At 40.0% G+C, this 22,256-nt stretch overlaps 1 protein-coding gene across 1 annotated transcript; it reads left to right on the forward strand.

Annotated features, from left to right (window-relative positions):
* Window positions 1-2,297: 2,297 nt before the first annotated feature.
* On the forward strand, window positions 2,298-21,648 carry LOC120639779 (parkeol synthase). The gene is made up of 18 exons (XM_039915664.1): window positions 2,298-2,495; window positions 2,887-3,072; window positions 3,282-3,371; window positions 3,465-3,659; window positions 3,775-3,859; window positions 11,548-11,714; window positions 13,109-13,297; window positions 15,064-15,177; window positions 15,634-15,756; window positions 15,845-15,967; window positions 17,510-17,608; window positions 18,027-18,083; window positions 18,645-18,691; window positions 18,786-18,929; window positions 19,036-19,213; window positions 19,532-19,612; window positions 19,699-19,782; window positions 21,241-21,648. Exons 1-18 carry the CDS (start codon window positions 2,298-2,300, stop codon window positions 21,358-21,360), a joined length of 2,280 nt encoding a protein of 759 aa, XP_039771598.1. The 3' UTR covers window positions 21,361-21,648.
* The last annotated feature ends 608 nt before the right edge of the window (window positions 21,649-22,256 follow it).

The raw sequence follows: 22,256 nt of genomic DNA on the forward strand, positions 1-22,256 counted from the left end.
GCGCTGCTTGCCGCGGCCTTGCGCCGCCGTCGCGCGCGAGCAGGCCGTCCGGGGGCCCGACCAGGGGGCCAGCGTCCGGCTGGCTGCGCCGCCCCCCAGCCTTGCCCGTCGCTCCGCCGCTCCTGAACAAAAGACAAGGATCAGAGGGATCGAGAGGGAGAGGGAGAGGATAAGTCAAGTGAAAGAAATAAAGAAGAGAGGAGGACCTGAAGAGCTCGCGAGACGAGATAAATAGCACTAGTTTTTGTCCCGGTTCTTGGCTTGGCTCGGGATAAAAGCATCCGTTTAGTCCTGGTTGGAAACCATCCACCAGGACAAATAATTTTATCCCGGTGGGGTGGCTTTAACCGGGACAAAATGTACTGCTTTTAGTCCCGGTCGGTACTACCCACCGGGATAAAATTATTTGTCCCGGTGGATGGCCTCCAATCGGGACTAAAAGCAGTGCATTGGTCCCGGACAGAGCTACAAACCGGGATGAAAAACCTCTGCAATCCTGCGTCATCCTGCTACCCGTCAGACCCGGGACAAAGACTCCATTGGTCCCGGGTCTAACAAGAACCGGGATAAATGTGGGGGATCAAAGGCCTGTTCTGTAGTAGTGCTACAATCTGCTATATTAGGGTATCCCTAGGTAGGCTTGCCACTTAAAACACCAACATACACTTTTACTTATTATTTGTGATCAGCTTTGGAGCTGAAATTGCTGTGAAAATTGGCTGTGTGCGATTGCAGAGGCTGGAAACTCCCCCTTTTCTAAAAGGTCCATATAGTTATGTGATTTAGTAACCGAAAGCATCACAGTCTACAAAAAATCTATATATCATTCGTACTATATGACTGAACATTTCATCATTTTCCCACATTTGTTCATTGGAAAAAGTGGTACAAATAAACAGCATCAGCCAAATATAATTCAAATCGAATCACAATATGCCAATGAAGTTGACCTAATGATGGCATCCAAGAAACACCGGGTATAGTTGTATTTGGAATAATGACGATTACTTGTGGACTGCATTACACTAGTAGAGAAAGGACCTTCAACACCAGGTGACAAGGGCCTTAGGCACCGGTTTCCAACTAATACCCTGAAACCGAGACTAAAAGTTTCGGTTTTCAGCACCGGTTAAAAGAATCGGTGCCTAAGGCTCTCTTTAGTAACGGGTGAAGGTTCCGTCCGGTACCAATGCATCAGTACCGGGTCTAGTCTATACTGGTATTTTTGGGGTGGACCAATAGCCCTTTTTCTACTAGTGTTACTAATATTAACTTTTGTTTGATAGGTGATCGCAATGAAGTAACCAAGCAAAAGGGAACAATTTTGACACATGTATGGGATTTACGAGAGGAAAAAAGAATAGTAGTGAAATGCAACCATATTGGGCAACCTATAGGAAAAGAATGTGGTATTTTAGGGCAATTTTGTAGGCACCATAGCCTGAAATGGTGGTTATTGTCCTATAGATGTCAAATATTGGAGATACGCCAAGAAGGATAGTGTTGAAACCATACTTCAATGAATTCAGGTATGCTTAGTTTTACAAGATATCATGGTATGAAGAATATGTAAACCGGTTCGTCCAGGTGCCCCACGAAAACCTAAATCCACTGGCCCAGGAGGGACCCTGTTGGTGCTGGTGAAGCTAGGGTTGTTCTAGAGTTTTTAGTAGTACCGACACCTTGGTCACTAGCAGCTAGTATGAATGAACATGTCTATATTTTACCTTCTATGCCTGTTTTTGTGCAATTTGGATTCCCAAGTCCGACGCCTAACTTACATGAGACTAATAAAACATATACTTGTATATTCGTCAAAACATGCTAGTTTTATTGACTATGTCAACATTATTCACCCTATTAATTAATAGGGTCAGATCTACAGCAACTCATTAATAATCACTATTGTCTAATGCTATAGTGCAGCCCATTAGGCCAGTCTCAATGTGTAACCATCTTCTGCTCAACAGCTCAACCTTAAAGTCTAGGTCGTCCAGGGTCAGGATACATGTACATTAGGTCATATTCGAAGTCAACGTGTAAACGTCCGCTGCTCAACAGCTCAACCTTAAAGTCTAGCTAGGTCGTTCAGGGTCAGGATAGCGTACGTGTTTCCTAGTAAATTCCTAGCTAGGTCAATGACCATGGCTGCCCACTTGGCCACTTGTAACCGCACGCCGTGAGCGGCCCTCTATTAAAGGCCAGATTGGAGCACATGCATCAGATGTACCCCCGGGTCCAGCTAATTGATACACCTCTCCTTCCTTGAGCACTGAGCTTCTGCTCCGGACTTGTACATGTGGAGGCTGAAGGTGTCGGAGGGCAGCAGCCCATGGCTGCGATCGGTGAACAATCTCCTCGGGCGGCAAGTGTGGGAGTTTGATCCTGACCTAGGCACGCTAGAGGAGCGCGCCAAGGTGGAGAAGGCACGCCGGGAGTTTGCTGAGCACCGCTTCGAGCGCAAGCATTCTAGCGACCTCCTCATGAGGATGCAGGTCTGTGTCCATGTCTACACCTCTGCTTGACACACTGATGGCAGATCGACCTGATTATAGAAAACGGGATTTGATATATAGAATCTTGTGTTGTGCGTGTTCGGGCATATACACATGACCTCAAATAAAAATGGTATAGGAAATATAAGTTATTGATCTCTGAGATGATGGACATGCCCTGTCTAACGAAAGCCAAAATTTAAAAGATTAAAGGTTGCATTAATACTCGTCAAGTAACCATAGGGCTGATCGAGCTGACTTCACTTCGACCTACGCGAGTACATGTTAATTCTCTACGCGAGTACAAGTTAATTCTTTTCGGGGTTCTCACTTTGAACCTACAACTGCGGCAGTGACTCGCTTACCTTCTGCTATCTATTATATTGTGCAGTTTGCTAAAGAAAACCCTCAGAAGCTAGACCTTCCGGCCGTCAAGCTTGGACAGAATGAAGAAGTCACGGAGGAAGCCGTCTGGAACTCTTTGAAACGGGCAGTAAGCAGGGTCTGTAATTTGCAGGCACACGATGGACACTGGCCTGTGGATTATGCAGGGCTTCTGTTCGTTTTGCCAGGCTTGGTACACTTGTTCGAACTTGTTCTATTGCATACCAGCACACACACCTTGCTATTTTTGTTACCACGCGCCACTAAGATGCATGCATATATGTGAATTGGCAGCCTGCAAGGATGTTTCTTTTAATATGTATTGCATTAAAATGATTTTTTTATTTGTTGCTATATAATAAATTAAGTAACTCATCGATGTTTCCAAACCCATGTGCTCAGATTATAACATTGTATGTGAGTGGAGTTGTGAACACTGTTTTATCACCGGAACACCAGAAAGAGATGCTCCGGTACATCTATAATCATCAGGCAAGGCTATTTTGTATTTTTTTCGTTGACAAACTTTACAATTCTGTGCTGGGAGAAAGCAAAATCCATTTCTTTTCGCGAATACGGTTGTAGAATGAAGATGGAGGTTGGGGGATGCACATTGAGGGCCACAGCACAATGCTTGGTTCATCCTTGAACTATGTTGCTTTGAGATTGCTTGGAGAGGGTCCAAATGGTGGAGATGGAGCCATAGAGAAATGTCGAAACTGGATTTTAGATCATGGAGGCGCCACATATACGGCATCATGGGGGAAGTTTTGGCTCTCGGTAGGGGACTAATGCTTCTTTGTTCATGAAATTTATGAAATATCAAACTTATTCAAATTGGTTTCACAGACAGAAGTTTCCTTAGGATCGCTTTTATTTGACATGGATATTTCAGGTACTTGGGGTATATGATTGGTCCGGTAATAACCCGGTGCCACCAGAATTATGGCTATTGCCATATCACCTGCCATTTCACCCAGGTTCTGTTTTCTTTCTTGAGGCATTGTATTCGTGCATGTACATATGTAGGGTATGTTTGGGTTTAGCCCCCCACTAAATTTTAATCATGACCAAAGATTTAGTAAACCTGGGGTGTTCTGATTGTTGCTACACCAACACCACCAAAAGTTTACGTCACAAACAGTATATTAGTGACAACTCTAAATACTAATTAGTGACGGCAAATTTTAACGTTACTAAATTTTCATCACTAATATGAACAATAGCGGTGACGTGAAAATTACCATCACTAATTATTTAAGATAGGGATGGTTGCTCCATGGAGTAAACCGTACTCGCTCCATCGACCTAGCTAGCTAAGGAATTGCGGAGCACCGGTTGATCCATTTCTAATATATACTGTGACCCGGCGCTCCATTGGTTAGTGTGGATCGATCCACATTCTAGTTAGCTGCGCCTGCGAGCGTATGTGGCCAGCAACCGGCGGCACAACTCCATTGCTCTGAATCAATTCAACTCTGCTAGTCTGCTTGCTCATCATCATGTACCAGCAGTAACTAGTAGTATTAATCACGGCGGTGCCCGTTGAGATGGCGGAAGGTGGCCGTCCGCAACAGGAAGTTGATCTCGGCCATGCGCAGCGACGGAACCCGCCAGCGCCGGCGCGCAGGAGTAGCGGCAGGCCACGGCCAGCATCGGCAGGAGCCCAGAACCCGCACACTCCTGCACGCTGAAATCGCGGCACGCAGAGAGATGAGTATCGAGGGGGGCCTGCTTGTGCGTACTGTTCCGGTGGCTAAAGATGCTGAGCACCTCCAGCTCGCGTCCCGAAGAGGGTGGCGTATGCCGCTGCTTGGAAGGGAGTCGGCGACTTGCTATAGGTGGGACGACCCACTCGAGCATAAGGTTCGAATGAATCCGATCCTTAGACCCAGGCTGATTTCGTGGTTGCCAAAAGGAACCCATTAGGAATTATTTTTGTGGGCCTTTAAGTGTTTTCCAGCCCACATTTATGATAAAAGAGAGATAATAACAATAAGTAAAGCTGAATCAATTAAATAACTGAATTAAAGCATATATTCCATTTAAGTTATTATGCGAGGGTCCATGCCACTCTTAACCGTGAGCACCACTATTGATATATCGGTTTTACACTCTGCAGAGGTTGCACACTTTACCCACAAGTCGTGTTACCCATCACGCAGTGCTAATCAGGCACTATCATCACACTTCCAAGGTATGACTGTATGGGTACACTACGAGACCTTTACAAAGACTCTAATAATAAGTAGTAATCCGCTAAAGTTACAGCCGCTACCTTGGTGAACCTGCCCCAAGGTTTCATCAAAAACCAAACAGAAGTGTACACCCATGACAGGCAGCGAATACCTCATTACAGTCCCCCTCTTGCATTGAAATGACTACTAACAAACTGGAGATATTTAATTAATTAGCCAAGATTAGAGCCCATTAGTTCTTGTGGTTGCATGGTTATCCTGGGTGGTCACTCCATGGTTTAATTAATCATGTTCATCAAACAAGCTATCACATTTAAAGAGAAAAGTTAACAGTTGTTTCAAGTACGGTTTCACCATCATTAAGCCACCATAACAAAAGTATATAGCTGCTAAGCAATCTACCCAAGCAACGAAGATAAAAACCCGGCTTCAAGGACATGGATAACAAAGGATAATTAAATGGATCCCATCATATTAACGCATGCAAGCATAAACGTAAATAAAGGGTATTAGGATAAAAGCATGATCAAGGAATACACTTACCTTTCCTTCAAAGAATAGCTGCTCAGAGTCTTCAACACTTCTTCATCTCTTAATCTTCAGAGCTCTCGAACTGCGTTTCTTTCTACTCGCAACAAGCATGGCACAAACATACAACAAACAAACAAGCATAACTAAGAATAGGGCATCAAACAAAAGAAAAGCACTACAAGAATGCACTAAAGGAGAGCGCAAGAAACGATGAAAATGGAGATACGATTGAAGAGTTACAACTATCGGAAAATTTGTAATAGAAAGGAAACTATATGATAGATTTATTTTAATTAAAAAACATATATTTACAGGATACTCAAAATAAATACCTAGTATTAGAATTAAATTAATTTAATTTGTATTTGTAAAGACCAGATGAACTTAGTCATATTTATTTATTAAGTTTTGGTATAACTTATGTAATTAACTATTTAACATGTAAATAAAAGATAGTAAATAAAAGACATGTGAGAGCATTCTAAGCATAAAATTTTATTATGATCCGTGGTTGAACTAAATAAGTTATATTAAAAGAAGCATTTAAGTTGGTAGTTTATCATATTAACATTAATTATGACAACCGGTGTAGAGTTCTAATTAGCTTTTAATTAGAAAAGCTAGTTCAAATAGGCATTAAACAAATTAATTCTAAATTTAATCATGAAACACGAACTACGATACAACAACTCTAGATCATGCTAAAACAAGACTGACACAGCAACAATAGATTAAAATAGAGCTAAAACGCGAAAAGGACCCATTTGCGATTAACTATAGATCTACGAGGACTAAACAACAAAAGCTCGAAACAGACCTCCCATGGAGACTGGTGGATACTGTTGCTAAAATTTATGTCGATTTATCGCAAGAGAAGGCTTGGGATTTGGAAAAAAAGGACGACGAGAGGAATCTATTTTGTTACTTGCTGGGGGCAGGGATGCACCAAGGTGGCCAGATTTTTGGCCGGAAAACTAGCGGCAGCGGTCTGCCCGTGAACCGTGCCCAGGTAGGTGTGGCATAACCCGACCGAGACTCGGGTTCAAGTCCGGCTCGGGGGAGGAAGAACCTCCATACGAGTGAGGAATGCCTATCGGTGGTTGTAGAAAGGGGGACGATCGGGTCAGCTGGGCTCGGCCCAAGAAAGAAAAAGAAAGGGAAAAAGGGTGAAAAGAAAAGGAAGAAAATGAAGAAGGATAAATGAAAAGAAGGCTTTTGCTTTCTTCGGAAAATAAGAAAAAGCTATAGAAAAATATTTTTAGTCCCAAAAGTTCCAGAAAAATGAAATTCACAGAGAACATTTAGGACATGAGGAGCTCAAAAAAAATATTCAAAACTAGCAAAAAGAAATCTAGATACTTCCAAAAATTGGATAGCTCAAAAAGAATTGATAATAAATCCTTGAAAAACCTGGTAAATTCTCGGGAAAACATAAATGATGGACAAACAAATTCAAAAAGATATTCACAACCCAAAATTAAAATTTCGGGGTGTCACGGTTACTGATATCAGATTCGGTGACATGTTTCATCAAACACGTCACCAATGACCTAAATCAGTGACGGGCTTTTGACACAACACCTCAGTGATGATGATTTTTTTTTAAAAAAGAACTGAAGACATCCATTGCACATCATTTGAATGCTGAAATACAAAATCAACATGCATACACGATTTTTCCTTTTCTTTTACGTGGGCACATGATTTTCTATAATCCGTGTCAAAATAAGACTATACAACAGAGCATTGCTAACCATATGAAACAAAGTACAACACCACATAACAGCTAACACTACCAATATCTTAATCCTAGTCCAACTTAACTATTCTATTTGTAATCTCACAAATTTCTATGACTCATGCATCTTCACTTATAAATCTTTAACAATTGTAACATTTCATACTCGTTCAGATTCTTCGAATAGATTGATGATCTGCTTCACATGAACACACCATTTAGTCAGATTAGCGAGAAGTTAGAAAAACGCCTGCAGTGCTCCTTGTCTCCTTCACATTCTTAGTGAGTGCATTGTGGCTAATATACAGTGTCTTTAGCTAAGCAGAGCTTGTACTAGAAAATATTCATAGATGTTCCAATAGCAACATGGCAGCTGTTACAATCAGCAAAATAGAATATCAAGCATAATCTATACTACATTGTCTCCTTTTAAATCCACATACAGTACAACAAACAATACATTTAATTAGTCTCATGTTTTTGTGTGTGAGATAGAATGAAGAGACAACTCTCTTTTCCTCGGACTTCATGAATAGAGCAACTCTATAAATCTGTTGCATTACAACTTCAATATGCAGGGAGGTTAAAATCTATGTTAGCTAAAATAGTTTTAGGTAAGAAAGCAATCTACAAATATGAGCTAAGATGGGATATAGGTAGGATATCTTGTCTGACAGAAGGGGTTCAACATTGGATACCAATTCATCATGATCAACACCTGATGCAGCTAAATCAACTAGGGAAAAAGTGTAATTCTCCTGATAACCATGCAACAAAAGTACTAATAGCTCTTCGATGAAGAAGCATACACATATATAATAAACATAATTTGCAGATGAATCTCACAGCTATGAACTGTTCCAGGACATCTGTTCTACCAGGTAGGAAGCAGGAACTAGCAAGCACTATACTATCCCAATTGGTGTACTAATAAAAAGCCTACAACAACAACCAATTTTTTTCTGCAGCTAATGTTTCGATCATTGCAGTCTGTACCCATACTCAATCTAGCTATAACGAAAAATTCAGAGAAGTACATCTAATAAAAGTAGAACAATTATACTCCATAACTACTTGAAATACAATAACCCCAACTACAACTGCAATCCCTACAATCCCATCCTTGCAATCTGTATCAGTAAACAAAAGCCACACTTACCCCAATGAGCAACTACAAACACTTATGCACTTTCACCGCTCTTGGACAAAGGAGATCCCTGTTCCAATAAAACAATTTTATTCTAGCCTTATGAAACAAATCTGTCAGCATCAAGTGAGTTTTGAAGAAGCTGAGATAACATTACTTGTACTAGTTGCCAGTGGCAAGAGAAGGTGAGCACGTCGTTGCTTCTTGTATAAAGGCAGTGGACAGCTTGCCAGCTCCCCTTTCATTAGAGCTTCATCATAGCATGTTGTTTCTTCAAGGCTTCAACATGGAACAACCACTCAAAACACATTTTCAAAGAAATTTATAAGTACAAATACATTGTCACATTCAGAGAATCAAGTAGGCATGTGGTTCAAAAAAAAATCTAGGACCATTATATCAGCATGGTATAAATGGCAACACAAATTGTTGTTATACAGTTTAGAAGGAAGGAAACAATACATTATTGGTACTTATAACAAAAGCAGTGATGTCGTGCAGAAAATTAACTAGTCACATCAACAAGATAGAATAGAAGTGTACCAATACAGATAGATATGCCATCTAGCAACATCGACTATGCTAATCTAATGAATCGTCAACCAATTTAATTGAAATCTTAACTTAGCCAACAGCAACAGATAAAAGAACAACTAATGTACACTACAGAAAGGCTTGTAGTACTAGCAGAGGGTTCACACATTTCATAGAACATTTGGGGCACATGACTAAGAATGTTAGTAGGAATAGAAAGCAAGCAGCAATTTGCTGGAGACCAAAATCCATAGAAATCCATCATAACCAAAGAATATAGGGAGAACTCGACAACAATCTGACGAATGAAAGGATGGGTAGGGTGGGATTTACCTTGGATGATCTGGAACCACAAAATCCCCAAGAATTCAGAAGAAAACCATGTGGGTTGTGGATCTCCACTTCCCCAACGCTGTCGGTTTGCCACATCCGTCATGCATCACCACTCTGGCTGCCGTGACCAGTGGAGGAAATAGACGTATTTGCGTGGCAGTCGTTGCGAGAAGATTAGGTGGGTACTCCTCTTGCGGCGTGGTGTAGTGGCTGCCTGTGTAGAGGTGACGGCGGCTAGTGGCCTCCCCGAAGTAAGGACAACGTACATGAAAACATATGAAATACAGACACGTACATAAAGGATACAAAGATAGGAGTTCCAGCCAAACTTCACGAAGGACCCCAAGAAAGAAAAAATTACATCCATGTCCCTAGATCCTTCGCGATCCACTAGAGCTTGACCTCCTCGCCGCCAGCCGCCGCCGCCAAAGAAGATGAACACATGAACGGGAGAAGCTCCATTGCACTTTGGTTGTGCTCGGAGTTGCAGTAGAAGAAGAGTTGATGTTCGCCCATCGATCGGGGCCACGCCCTAACTCCTCCAGCTCCTGGATCTTAGCTCACCATCGATGATCACCGTTGTAGAGGGAAGGATGAGCCAGATCCAGCCACCAAGCAACCACGAGACCCACATCTAACTTTGCATCCTTGGAGAAGATGCCAGTAGCACCCCCAACCAGTAGAGGAGAAGACGTACCAGCTGTGGACTCCTGTACAAGTTTCCCTAGCCACACCGCTGGCGCCAGAGGAAGACGCCATCGGGGCGAGGAAGAGGCCGAGAGAAATTATTCCCCTACACCACCATCACATCCGCCTCGCTAACGCCGCTAGAAACAACACGCGGAAGAGGAACACCCCCTAGCAAACCCGAGCTCCACCAGCGATGAGCGATGGCGAGCAGCACCTAGGTCTAGATAGATAACTACCTACCCTATATACATCCGCATGGCGATCCCGCGGTCTCTCTACTTCTCCGACGCCATAATGGCCATAGGAGAGGAAGGAGACCAGCGGAATCACTGTCGGAAACAGCGTCCCCCCCCCCGCCTTCTGCCTCTCTTAGCTGTAGCTGGTTCGAGAGGGTGTGAGAGGAAGGAAGAAGTCATGCTCTTAAGAGGAGAGGAGTTGAGCGGAGAGAGGGGGTGAGACAAAGGAGAGAGATGTATGGTTGAGGAGAGATATGATGGACACGAGCTGGCATTTAACTTGGTTTAACCAAAAACTTGGGTCCGAGTGATGTGTATGGACCATGCACATCTATGGTATCCTATCGGTGACGTGTTTTTTTTAGGATGTTCCCAATATATTCACCCATCAGTATGTCTTGCTTGTGGTAAAGATACAGGTGACGTGTAGTAATTTTATCGGTCTTTAATCTCACATTAGAGACAAGTTTTTTTTGCACGTCACTAATTTTGGAATCTCCTTTGTGCATTGTATCATAACATTTTTTATAGAATGTGGGCGCAATGTCAATATTTTGTTTGAGCCCTATGAGCAGCCACCAAACCCTGATCCCTCCACACGTACAAACATGTACATGCTGGCATCTCTAAATAACGCGAACTATAGTTGACTAAAGGCTGTGAGCACATAGTATACACGTGTCATCTGGTTTTAACATAGCTTATCACAAATATAGCTCATATACAACAAATAGAAACAGAAAAGATATAGGTCAATTAAAATTCTCAAATGAACAAACTGTTATATATATTAACATCCCTTTGATCTTGCCTACACTTTCCTCCAGCTTGCTCTCCAGCTTCTTAAGATCTTTTGGGCTCACAGTTCTGGTTGCATCTCTCACAAATTTCCCACTAGGTATTGACTCATTGGATAAGTTAGACTGTAATGTACTACTCTTTTTGCTGAAGCCAAAATAAACCAAGACATTAACATTGTATAATTTACAACTAAAACTGCAACCCTATATTCAAAGCAGATTGGTAGGAGCAAACTAAGCAGGCTAGAAATCTCAGGACACTTAGCAAGTTCATGATGATTATGAGTTCACGTTCAACAAGCAAAAATAATTCTTCATTTGTGTGGCTTGCTGATTTTATTTAGTACTGGACAATCAAATCATTTTATCACAATACTCCAAGGTCGATAAATGTTAAAAGTTCTAGGTTGCAAGGCCATTCATTGCTAATATGGTACAATATGATACATGACGTAATGCAGGTCGAATGTCATGCTATATCCGAATGGTGTGTCTGCCCATGTCTTACATTTATGGGAAGAAGTTTGTTGGCCCAGCCACACCAGTTGTACTGGAATTGAGAAATGAACTCTACAAAGTCCACTATGATGAGATTGACTGGAACAAAGCTCGTACTGAATGTGCTAAGGTTGGTATGAAAAGTTATCAGCAATATAGCTTGTAATCAGTGTCTATATATACTATTTCTTTGCGAATAATGTACTATAGTATACAATTAAAAAATGCTGTTTTTAAAATATATTCACAATAAGCTATTGGTCACGTACATATCCTTTTCAATATAGCGCCCCATAATTATCTTTTTTTTCATTAGGATACACAAAGCAAATTATAGTACATACTCAGTCTGTTAGAATAAGGTCATTGGTTTTCGCAGAATAGGTGAAAAAGTGATTTTATTTTGAGGGGATATTTTCGGATAATCATGCCAGGAAAATATCTTGAGGGAAGAATCATTTTTTGAATAATATATAATTCACAACAATCAGTTGCCAACTTATAGAAAATGGACTATCGTTGAATAGGGATGCAAAGCCAATTAGATAGAGATCATTGTCCTCTTATTTGCTCCAATTAATACTGAGGAGCCAGAAGCCAAGAATAGGAAGTGACCAAACAATGACCAACGGCTGACAGTTCTTGATGGAACATTGGTGATAAAGGCACTTATCACTGATTGTTCTTACTTGATATGGTCATTGATACAGACTAGTAATTTATAGCCAATGTAGTCTATTGGGGACCATGTCGTTTTCAGGAATTGCACTCTTTTGTAAAAAAGATAGAGTACTTATCAATATTGATGTGAACATTGTCTAAACTAAACTACGTAGTGCAGGTCAATGCATAAGTCTGAGGTTTGTCAATTATTTCTCCCAGCAAGACAGTGGATGCATGCCTACTACACTTTTATCATCAATGTAATATGGTTACCTTTAGGTGCCATTTTTAGAGCACATAGGATTAAATGTTAGCCTCAAGCTATCTAAACTTCCAATGTGGTGCTAAATTAGATACCGCCAACAAAATGGGCTTTGATCATGTTTACCTTCAACATTAATCCTCAATGTATTATAAAAATTGGCCACAATTAACAGTCAGTAGTCTACAGATGAATCTTATGAGCAAAAGGCAATCCTTATTCCTTTCCATCAAGAACTCAAATTAATGAGTGATCAATATGACTAGATATACTGATTTTAACCGGCAATACAGTTCAGTGCATCTTTCCGACGAATGTCTGTTGAAATACCGAGATAATAGCTGATGAGCACAAAACAGTTGGGTGACTCGAGAAGTTTATAGGAAAACATGAAAGCACATATAAGATGACATACATATATTTGCTTTGTGATCAAGATGTTGTTTTTTAACGGAGAGACTTGAGAAATTATTATAGGAAAACGTGAAAATGCCTATAAGATGTCATACTTATATTTGCTTTTTGATCCAGATGTTTTTTATTGCATATTTTCCTACTATCTAAATGATTTTTATATTTTTTACATGCTAACACATCAGGAAGATATGTACAATCCGCATTCGTCAGTTCAGAATATACTTTGGTCTATTCTTCACAAGTTTGTTGAACCAGTTCTGATGCATTGGCCTGGGAGAAAACTGAGGGAGAAAGCTCTTGCCACTGCCATGAGGCACATTCACTATGAAGATGAGTGCACTCGATACATCAACCTTGGTGCTGTACCCAAGGTAACCCGAGGACTATGATCATTTGTTATACTTTTTACATAATGGGAGTGCAGACTTCTTGTTTTGATATTTTCACAGTTTAATCCAACAACATTTTAGTGACCTAAACACTTCACATAAGCAGGTCGTAACACTCCATTTATTTTAGGAAATAAGTCTATCTTTGTTCTTCTATGACTGTGTACATCTCATCCCTCGGCTATTCATGCCAGTGCATATCAGGTCCATATCCGGTTTCATGGGTGGTGTTGAGCGGCATGGCATCCATGTCACCAATCGATTGTTCTTCCCTCTCATCATATGCCATATCATCGCACGGCCACATATCACTAGTCTGATCATGTTCATTCTCCCCTTCGCAAGTTCCATCTCGGACGGCTCTGCTTCACCTGTATACCTACCGTGCTAGAGCGCTCTGCTTCCCCATGCCACTTCTCAAGGAACTTTGCCCTTATCTCATTCGAGCACTTCCCCACAGCACTTTTTTTTTATTGTTTGAAGAAACCACCTGGCATTCATTAATCTATCCAGCAGCAAGTTATTATTAGGGGTGCATAGTGACAAGCAACGGAAACCAAGCGGTGGCAGATGGTATATGGAGAAGTTGTGTGTGTATACGGTGTGGAGTTGTACAAGTTGCAGTGGCTTGGTGACCAAGTGCATGGAGAAGTCCAGCCGTCTAGGTATGGGAGTAGAAAGATGCATGCAGGAGCAATGCAAAAGCTGCTCATGTTGTCCATGAACGAGACTAGCTGCATCTGTACTTCTGTAGTCCATGAGGAAGACTGGAAGAGGATCTAGCGTCCATCCCCGGCATTCAGATCCAGGTGTTCAATTTAGAGGCCCTATTTGTATTTGTAGCCCATGATGCTGGTTCTACCGAAGTTGTGCCATAGGTGCTGCTGCTCTTTTTGCCAATTTTCTGTCGGACGTGATGGTGCTGCTACCGATCTTGATTTAATTACAATATAAGAATCATTTCATTTACAATATCTTGATTAAATGATAATTTTAATAAACTATATATGTTTTGGTCATTTTTTAAATCTATGGACATGCATACTTTAATTTTTAGCAAAAAAATCAACAAACGTTTTATAAACTAGATCGAGCAAATGCACAGGTAAGTGGCTAATTCTTTTAATTTCCTTTTTTCTACACCGAGTACGAAATATGTTGCATCGATTCTGATAGAGTAAGTACTTTTTTCTCAACCACTACTGCTATTCTTGCTATCCAAAATGGTTCTAGTTGAGTTATGCACCACTTTTAGCTTTAGCTAGTTCAGTTTGCAATTGAGTTGAACTTCACAATCAAGTTCGAACTCCGGTCCAGGGTCCACCACACCACGTTGTGTTATTGATGAACCTTCTTTTTTCCTTTATTGTGTACTCCCTCCATCCCATGAAGAGTGCAATTCTAGTTTCTTTAAGTCATATTAGTAGTAGCGTGAAAAGACTCATGCCCTCATTTGTTGGCCACATGCAGTTAATTTTATCATGCAAATCAAATCTGGCCACTTAATTAGGAGGTAGTGGAGGTCCAATTTCTAGGATTGTACTCTTTGTTGGATTTTTTCAAACACAGGATTGCACTTTTCATAGGATGGAGGGTGTCCTTCCTTCTCCCCCTTTCTTGGAGTGATTCCCTTTTGTACTTCTTCATAGTTAATCTATTATAGATGTATTCCTTAGTGACTACTTTTGTTTCCAATTAGCCATTCCATGATAGCTGAAAAAGAAAATAACTAAGCAAATCATACACAGGCATTAAATACGCTTGCTTGCTGGATTGAAGATCCAAACTCAGTGGCATTCAAACGCCATATTGCACGAGTATATGATTACTTGTGGATTGCTGAAGATGGCATGAAGATGCAGGTAACCATTGAATGTTCTTTTCCACATAAGTATCCATAATGTTTTTCTGGCCCACTTCCTACTATCTCCTTCACATTCTGTTCACATAGCTACAGCAATGGTGTTAGCTAATAGTTTTGGCATGCTCAATTAATGTTTTTATTCAGTCTACCAAGTATTGAACATTTCTTAATTGTTGAGATTGTTGTAGTTAAATCCGTGTCAACTCCTCTCTACTCTCTTAGACTAATATTCAAATAAGGTGAAGCTACACAGAAAACATCACATGGAAGGAGTCGACTGGAACCTGGTAGGCCAGTTGCCAGTAGTAGCAATAGAGGACACATGCCGTTGCCCCAGAAGTCTCGTGTGGCACTGACAACCATTAGCATACAAATAATAAAATTATTAATCATAATAGAGATGTATGTAGTTCAGCACTAGTGGGATTCCAACTTTTTGTATTGTTCAATGCAGATTTACGATGGAAGCCAAGTGTGGGACGCAGGTTTAACAGTTGAGGCCCTTGTGGCTACCGACTTTGTCAAAGAGATTGGACCAACTCTTAATCGAGCGCATTCCTTCCTTAAGAATTCGCAGGTACATGCATGCTGCTAGACCTCGATTTTTTTATAAAATGGCAATCCATTTTGTTTTACTAATAAGCAAGCTATTTTTACAATGGAAGTTGCTTGACAACTGCCCCGGAAATTTTGAATACTGGCATCGCCACATCTCCAAAGGTGGATGGACATTTACTACAGCTGATGATGGTTGGCAAGTTTCAGATTGCACTGGAACAGCATTAAAGGTGAAAACTTATGTTTTCCTAACTATTACCAATAAAGAACTTTTCTTGTCTAATTTAATTTATTTCACTATGTCTATTGAATGCTCATGCATATACTAAAAAGTGTAGATTTGATATGCATAAGATAGTCTCCCTGATCATTATTACTAAGGGCCTTTATATGGGGGCATGAACAAAAATTACCATTCCTTGCCCACCAATCCATGCTTTCAGCTCCTTCCATGTCTCCCTGCTTTTCTTGTTGTTCTAACCTACATGTTAAGAAGCAAAATATATACAAAAACATTTGAACCCAAAATGAATTTGGACAACTAAGATATATACTATATGATTGATTAAAACTATTTGTAAAGGGTGGATTCTCCTGCGAACAACCATATGAATCTAAAGATGCAGACTAGTTATTATCTAGTGAAACTCAGAATCTCAGATCACGGTTGTCTACTTCAAAGGTTGTGCAAGACAATAAAATAGCCAAATAGAATTTAAGAAAAGGATGTAGAACATAAAAGATTTATATGGTTTGCCATATTGAATAGGTTGAAGTTCAAAACATGTAAAGTAAAATTTAATAAAATTGAAGGAAACTTCAATGTGGATCCTTTGGTGCAAGGTTTCATAACATGAAATCTTGAATTGGAGTGAATTTTGAATATTAAGGCTAGTGCAACAGTAATTGTTTTTTGTGTGCTTATTGTGGACTCCAAAAAAATAATTTTAGTGTTTTTTTCCATCTTCAAAATTTGGGGAGTTACAGCATTTTTAGGGGTGGTGGGGAGTGTGTGTGGGTCGGCGGCGGGGGGGGGGGGGGGGAGGGGGGTTGTAGAATGATGGAACAAACAGGGGCAAATGACCATGGGAACATACAAGGTTTCATTGGTGCTCATTTTTTTGTCTCTCCAAAGTTTTATATCTGCTTATTCTCGTCTGCCTAAGGTTGTTAGCCCGAGTGGTGCGAAGCAACCGGCAGCACTCCATAGGTGGGGGGTTCGAACCCCCACCGGGGCGAATTTCCCCGCCTGTGGGAAAAAAACCCCCTCGCTGTGCTCCTGATAGCTTGGGCTGTGTAGTCAGCCTGGCCCGGCCTGGCGTCACGGTTTCCCGGCTCAGTGGGTAACGGTTCCGGCCCGGGTAACGGTTCCAGGAAATGGCACCAGACCCAAGGTCAGAAAGAGCCGGGGTTCGGGGGGTTTCTCGGCCTGTGTTAGAAGGCCTCCTTCTTATAAGAATGCTCGGGGGGCGGCTAGCCCCTCGCAGGTCGTGTTTTCTTATTCTCGTCTAACGATGCACATCACACACTTAATACAATGGTTTTCGCTAGACTTGACCAAATTTAACTAATATCATATTTGGTTACAGTCTGTAACAATAGTTTTATTAAAGTTGTTTTTTAGATCCTCACATGGCCCAGGCCCAAGATAATGGACAACTGTAATGTCAAGTGTTGATCATATTGTAATTTTCCATTGTACATTGTTTCATATTATTTTTTTGTGATTTTTTTTAAGTATCTATGCTTTTACAATTTACTTTTACATACAGGCTTGTCTACTGTTATCAAAGATTTCTCCTGAAATCATTAGCGAATCATTGGAAACTGACAGACAATATGATGCTGTCAATTGTCTGATGTCTTTCATGGTAAGCATTGTTCAAACTTCTGATACTATTTGACACAAATTGTAGCTATTAATTATATTGTATAGACATGTTCACTTTTTGAAAACATAGTACGTGGTGTGCATATTCAATACTCTGTCATGGAGGAAGTAAAATCAATGGGAGTGCCAGAACATCTACTGTTCATTTCTGCTGGATCACAACTTTCTGGATTTTTCACTACAATGCCTATAGAAGTGTAGTTACCTACAAAACCTTTGCGGTTTGTTTTTGTTAGATAATAGCATGAAAGGGCAGCAACCCAACTTATTATGGCCGTATATTGATAATATTTCTAAATGTCAATGCTCAACATTTAAGTTTCATGAAGTTTCTTTAACAGTTGGTTCACTTTGATGAGCCATGTGTCTGATATGCTTGTATTAATAAACATTCACAGAATAATAATGGTGGCTTTTCAGCATTTGAACGCATCAGATCTTATGCATGGCTGGAGGTGAGTAGTTGATCTCTTTCAGGATCCTTCTTTCTTGTGTTAATATTTATGCTAAGTCCCAATGTTGCAAGTCAATTTTTTCCCTTCCTTTCATCAGTAAATAAGAGAGGTGAAGATACAAAGAGAGATGTGCACACATGCTCGTGTACACCATCACAAGCAGCAACGTGTTCTTATTACATATATAAACAAAAAATATATACAGCAGTAAAACACAAGTAGTACTTGCCTTATACATAAGCTAAGGTTTGTTGGACATACACCACTTGAACAACAACCAGAGAATATTCTAACCTAGGTAAATAAGACAAACTGAGAAATCACGTTCTCTGAATCAGAACTTCGAATTTACCCTAATTTTGTATAATCTGAAGTAAATGGAATATAAAATGCAAAGTTAAACAGGATAGCTATTAAATTAGCTAAATGCACATATTTGTATATAAATTAATACATATCTGCTTCACTCTCTAGTTACATGCTTGCTTTGTTGAAAAAGCACTACTGCATTCATCAATGTGACTAGATTTGTCAATACTGACATGTTTTCTTGGAATTCAGTATATTAATCCTTCCGACGCATTTGGGCGTGTAATGATTGAATACCCGTAAGATGCTATAATCCATTGATTTCCAGTTCTTAATATATTTCCTTTTAGTTATATATAAGACAGTCTCCATCCATATGCATCTAATTGACAGGTATGTCGAATGTACATCATCATCAATTCAGTGTCTAGCATTATTCAGAAAACTTAACCCTGGCCACCGCAAGGAAGAGGTGGAATATTGTATCAACAAGGGTGCTAGTTTCATTGAGAGTTCTCAAAGAAGAGATGGTTCATGGTTAGTATTACGACACCATGCATACATAAGTACAGATACAACACACTGAATATATAAACTAATATCTTTACTCAACTCTATTTGTTCCAAATCTGTATTCTAACAGGTATGGCTCCTGGGGAATTTGTTTCACCTATGCCACATGGTTTGCAGTAGCGGGATTAATTTCTGCTGGCCGGACATTCGAGAATAGCGCTACGATCAGAAAGGCATGTGAATTTCTCTTGTCAAAAGAGCTTCCTTCTGGTGGCTGGGGAGAGAGCTATTTGTCAAGTCATAATGAGGTAACTTTGACGTCAATCTATCAATTTGTTTGAAGTTGATATTTAGGAATCAGGATTTTATGTAGCTAGTGTTGCAGGCTAGTATTTTGGGATTTTGTGTTTCTGTAATTTGTGTCAGGTGTCAATAAAATGGACACTAAGGGATTGTTTGTTTTAGATAGAAATTGGGAAAAACAGCTTGTGGACAATGGATGTTGGAATCTGAGTTTGTGCGAGCTGAGGGTCTAGAAGCCGATACAAATAGGCTGTAAATTCAGAGTATAACCACCATGCAACCACAAGATCTGACCAGCCATTTTCTGAATTGCATTGAATCAGGTTTACACAAATCTTAAAGGCAATCGACCTCATGGTACGCACACTGCATGGGCCATGCTGACACTAATTGATGCAGGACAGGTCTTGTCTTTTGTTGTTCATTTGGCTTGTGGATTTTAATACGATGTGCACATCACAAAGGAAACTAATTCAAGGTGTTGTTGTAGGCTGAAAGAGATCCAGTACCTCTGCATCGAGCAGCAAGTGTTTTGCTGAACTTACAATTAGAGGATGGAGAATTTCCACAGCAAGTAAGTAATAGCTGATTGCATAGAAAGTAGTTTTACTATCATTGGGAGATATGAGGACATATTAATAAATTATAAATCATTTTAGGAATTATATGACATATTAATAAGGATGTAAAATAGCCTTGTTTGCCCCTATGCACATAATAAAAGGGATAAAATAACTTGTTTTGGATAATTTTTTTTATCCCAAAATGACTTTTTTGGGACCCAGGTAGTAGGAGACTAATATTCTTCATTTACAAACAAGCATTAATGTTTTCTTCTACTTCACTTATTCTTGATTCAAGACTACAATGAATGCGGGAGAAAATAGATTGATCACCACTTACTATTTACTTGTAGGGAGTTAAATTGTTCATTAACAAGTAACAACTTGGCACAAAGCCTTTAGTTGGGGTAATGCAGATAAGATACTTGGCAATCTTGTGAATAATAGTTTAATAATAAGATTCAGATAGTTGAAGGATTATCTCTCCTTCCAAAAATAATGCAAACTAAGCTAAACCATCATGATCATATTAAGAACCACATGAGGTAGATCAACACAGCCGTGATTCCGTGAAGACTTCTTCATTCGAGCATATCATGATGTTTTACGCATACATGTTCAATGTTAATCAAAATGGATCTATCCCGTAATGCTCATATTATGAGAATATTGTATACATTTTTAAAAATTAATTGGAGAATATTTGTTCATGTTAAAAAATTAATCTAGTTTTAGAAACCCTCAAGAGAGAGCATGCCTCTGTTAGCATTTTTGCAATTCATTAACAAAGAACAATATAAACATACGAGCTCTGTTACAATGATTATAAAGTACCAGAGGGTACTTTAAGGTACTTCCTTAACTTTTCACTAGCTGTTGATCTATGGAAAATTAAATTAAATTAGTATTCGGTCCTACTCTTTTTGGTACTTGGTCCCATATTTTTATACCACCAGGTACTTTAGTCTAGGTACTTTCTACCTTGACCACCATACGATTCTATTAGATGGATGGATCTCATTTTTTTCAATCACTGTAAAAATTCTCTAAACGTATATGCCAAGCCAATGCAAATAAATGTCCTGGGTTGACAAGTTGAAACATTCCTAGTAGAAATCCTATAGTAAAAACATTAATCATGAAAGAAATAATGGACTATGAATCAAGGTTCCATGGAAACTAATTAGTCAGAACTAGATTAATAGACATGTTATGGTACCAAGAAGGCAAGAAATCTCTATGTTCGGTAACAAATGCTCCCTATTAGAGGTTGGTGTGGAGATATATATAGGACAACACCTAGGCAGAATTATGTTCGTTGTTGATTTGAAATGGCAGTGCATTTGTGTTATTTTGTCTATTCAGAAACTCTTATTTCCAGCATAGTTACTCTGTGCTTAATTAAATTATGATTAACGATCATTTATAATATTGCAATGTGTTAAAAAATATTGTACTGTCAACAACAGGAGATCATTGGAGTTTTTCTCCAAACTGCTATGGCCAGTTACACCCAGTACAGGAACATCTTCCCCATATGGGCTCTCACAGAGTACCGCCGTCGAGTATTGCTCGCAGGCAAGAAATAGGTGTTTGCATTAAAGTCATACAGCCAGCTCTTGGCTTGTGGGTCGCAAATAATGTTACCTTTTACTCCTAGCAGCTTGTACTACTCTCTGTCTCTATCTTTCATTTACTTTAGACTTTGTCCTTGCCTTTGTATTTTCTAAGAATAAAACGTTTATTCGTAAGTAGCAGATAATAAATTTTAGTTCCCTTTCTTTGTAATAGAACATGTAACCAATATATAGTACTGCTTCCTTGTAGTTACACAGGTGCTTTGCAATAAGAAATCTCATCTAGTTTCCTGTGTGTTATTTAACTGTTTTTACGTAATGAAAGGTCACAGATCTTGCCGGTTCATTATTTGCATTACTACTGGCCACTACAATCAGCAAGATCCCAACGCCCTTATTTTTAGAGGCTCAAAGACGAGTTCGTTGAAGTAAGCAAAACGGTGCGGGCTCTGGAACTGGTACACTAACATTTAAAATGTGCCAGCTGAGTAAACTAAGTTAGTGTTTAGTTCGTCAATTTTGCTCCGCCGCCAGATTACATGGTTACAAATCCCGTTAAATCTTGTTTGGTTTGGCTAGGTCGTAATCAGATTAGTACGTGGGATCTGATACCGGGCTAGAGTAAATACGATTCCACCCAAATTTGAGCATAATCAATCAGAAGCCTTTGTAATCCTCACCCATCCCTGCTCTTGTTTCTGTCGTCATCCAATGGCCGACTGCCAACGTCCTCATCTGCAGGTCCGGCAAATGACGGCAACGGCGGCTTGTCACCTCCAACGGTGGCGCCCAGGCATCGCTTCTCAGCGCAAGAGAGCCTCCTTGCAGCCACTTCTGCTTGGCTCATCGAGGATCGAGCCTTGTGAGGTGCTGCGACCAGCGCCACCATGGCATCCCACATCGAGAGT

Source organism: Panicum virgatum, chromosome 7K, assembly GCF_016808335.1.
Source record: "Panicum virgatum strain AP13 chromosome 7K, P.virgatum_v5, whole genome shotgun sequence".
NCBI lineage: Eukaryota > Viridiplantae > Streptophyta > Magnoliopsida > Poales > Poaceae > Panicum > Panicum virgatum.